The 2,946-nt window shown below is 30.7% G+C and overlaps 1 protein-coding gene across 4 annotated transcripts in view; it reads left to right on the plus strand.

Annotated features, from left to right (window-relative positions):
* Positions 1-2,587, plus strand: part of YTHDC2 (YTH domain containing 2) — an 81,752-nt gene extending 79,165 nt beyond the window's left edge. For 2 of the 4 annotated variants that reach the window (XM_025389017.1, XM_025389018.1), the window contains 2 exons: positions 622-709; positions 802-2,575. In XM_025389017.1, coding sequence (XP_025244802.1) covers positions 622-702 — 81 coding nt within the window. In that variant the 3' untranslated portion in view covers positions 703-709; positions 802-2,575. Of the gene's footprint in view, positions 1-621 lie in introns of all 4 variants that reach the window. The other 2 variants (XM_025389014.1, XM_025389016.1) reach the window with 2 other exon arrangements.
* Positions 2,588-2,946: the final 359 nt, after the last annotated feature.

Raw genomic sequence — 2,946 nt, forward strand, 5'->3', positions numbered from 1 at the left:
AAAAAAAAAAAAAAAAAAAAAAAAAAGTGTTTGGGTTCCTCTTAAGTGCTTATCATAGGTATCATTCCACAGGAGGACTATAAAGTGGCATTCTTTTCAATTGTGTGCGAATAATTTCATTTTTATTCTGTAATGATTTTGAAGAAATATCTATTAGTTAGAAATAATTCTTAGAAGAAAAAATATTTTAATAATTTTCAAGATAAGAAGATGTAGTTGCTTAAGAGAGTTTCGTGGGAAAAATCCAACATCAAATATGCTAGGTTTCACAGTAAACCTTTGGAAGTTCCAGCTGAGTGCTTTTGCTAAATCTCTATTAAAAACAAAATCCATTATTTTTAGGTAGAAACAGTTCCAGAAGGACTCCATGGGAATCTGTTGCCATTTTGTCACAAAAGTTGAGAGATTTTGCAGATTAACTGTGATCTTAAATCTGGAAGTCAACTCCATAAACTTTAAAGCAAAGAATTAGAACAATTCATACCATATGATTTTAACATACTCTAGTAGGAAAATGAAATTTAAAGTGTTTTTCTTACATTTTTATCAGTATAGGTTTTGGTCATTAAAAATTTTCAATCCAGTTCTTTTTATGTTTATTTTGACTTCTGATTTATCTAGGAACTAGAACCTCAGGTTGGTGAACAGTTGCTCCAGTTATGGGAACGTCTTCCCTTGGGAGAAAAAAACACAACTGATTGACACTCAGGTTATACCATCTTGACTTTGAGTATTGGCAGTATTTGTGATCATTAGGAACTTTTCAGATTATTTATCTTTTTTTTTCCCCCTTTCTTCTAGAACTCTTAGCTGTGGAAGAACATCATGCCTATTTATAACCACTGAATGCACTGACTTTCAAAAACTGAGATGGAGTGTGTATTACGAATGGGCTTTTTAACACTTTTAGAGTGTAGCTTTAGAACTACCATCTTCATATACAGGAGAAAGGAATCATTTAAATTTTTATAGTGATCATAGAGAATGATTATATGATGTTTGTAATGAATAAAATAGTAGTTTCATCATTTGGCACAATAGCAGTTATTTTAAACAAACTTAATTTGAAGTTAAACATTTCATTTTTAAAAACACTGAATTACAGTTCTTATTGATGACTTTTTAATGCAGAGTAAGTTGTTTAAGAAAGGCCTGAATATGTCAGAACATCTGAACACCATTTTAGAAGAGTCAACTCTTAAGATTATCATTAGAAAACAAATACATCAACACCTATGAAAAGCGGGGAAAACAACAAGGACAACAACAAAAAACCAATGAAATTCTACAAATGTCCCTTTTAAAAATCGTATGTGCTAAGGGCCATTCATTCTGCCATTTTTAACTTGAGACACATTAAGAAATAAGATGGATGTTCTTTTTCTGTGATTATGAAGTGCAATAAAATCTGAATATGGGGCAAAGTTTCTTCCTGATCAGATTAGATTAAATGCTTAATTTTATTCCTAATCCTGCCCCTTTTAACCTGATGTGTACCTTACTCTTTCCTCCCTCTCCCTCCCTTCCTCCTCTCCCCGCTCCTTCCCTGCATTTCTCCCTTCCTCCCTCCTCACATCTCTTATATGAGCACAGCAATTATGACCCTTTTGTTTTGGCTACAACTTGATTGAAACAAGTTCAAAATTTAAACAACTTCATACAAGTTTTTAAACATTCTCAACTGGTAGCTTGCTTGCTGTGTGTCTTCCAAAGTAAAACCTGCAAGCACCACAATTCTAAGTGCTGCTTTCCATTTTTTTTCAGTATGTTTTCACTGGCTTATGTTTTCAGATATGATTTTCCTTTTTCACATATATGGTTTAATAAATGGGGGATAATTTTTTTGTAAACCTGTGCTAGTGCCAAGTCTCATATTTCTTTGCCATCTCAGAATTATTTATCTTTTTACCACCACTGTTTATAAAATTTCCTTAGAGATTTTTGAAGTGAAAATAGAGCAACAGGGAAAAATGAAAGAAATGTCTTGGTTACTGAGCTCTAAATAGACAGGTTTGATAGCACTTCTCATGACACATTTTAGTTATTCTTATAAAAGCAAACGAACAAACATGAGTGTAAATTAAAGACAAAAAGAAAACTCTGGTTTTATATTTGAGAACAAGTGAAAAATCATGGGTCAACATAAAATCTTGAGAACCCTTTTACTTTCTCTAGGAAAGCATTAGATAGTGGTGCATTAGTTTAGAAAGTCAGCTATAATTTTGCCTATATTTCTAGTTATTAGCTTTGGGAGTTTTTTGTACTTTAAGACATACCTGTAAATTGAACCTATGTGAATTATATTCCACTGTATGTGTATTATAGTTCTTTTCCTATTAGAGCAACTTGTGTTTCCCTGATAATGTGTAAATTTTTAGGTATATACTTAATAGTTTACAATGTTCTAAATTTGGAAGGACTTCAAAAAAAACTTGTTTTAATTTCCATCTGTTTTGTAATATCTAGCTCTATATGTAAATGATGGGTTTGTTGGTATTTAAAATGAATACAACTTGAATGTAATTAAAATGCTGTTTTTTGGAAGTGATAAACTTTAAATATACTTATTAAAATGAAATTCTATTAAGTTATTCAGATGTTATTTCTTATACTTTATAATAAGACTAAGTTAACAATGATCAACAATATCCCCTGAGATAATAACTAATTTCAAATACCTTGAAGAATACTAAATTGATATAGAAGGTGATGGTTTATATTGAAACTCCCTTCCCTGTAAATTGTCTTATTTCAATAGGAGATGGCAAAAATCTCACAACTTGTGTTTAGTATAAAATATTTTAAATATTAATAAAATATGCAAAAATAGGAAACAAACTATATGGAAACATTTCTAAATATTATGAATAGTACCTTGTACTTAAATGTTAGTATTTTTTTTTTTTTTTTTTTGAGACAGAGTCTGGCTCTGTCACCCAGGCTGGA

Source organism: Theropithecus gelada, chromosome 6 (assembly GCF_003255815.1).
Source record: "Theropithecus gelada isolate Dixy chromosome 6, Tgel_1.0, whole genome shotgun sequence".
NCBI classification, from domain to species: Eukaryota; Metazoa; Chordata; class Mammalia; order Primates; family Cercopithecidae; genus Theropithecus; species Theropithecus gelada.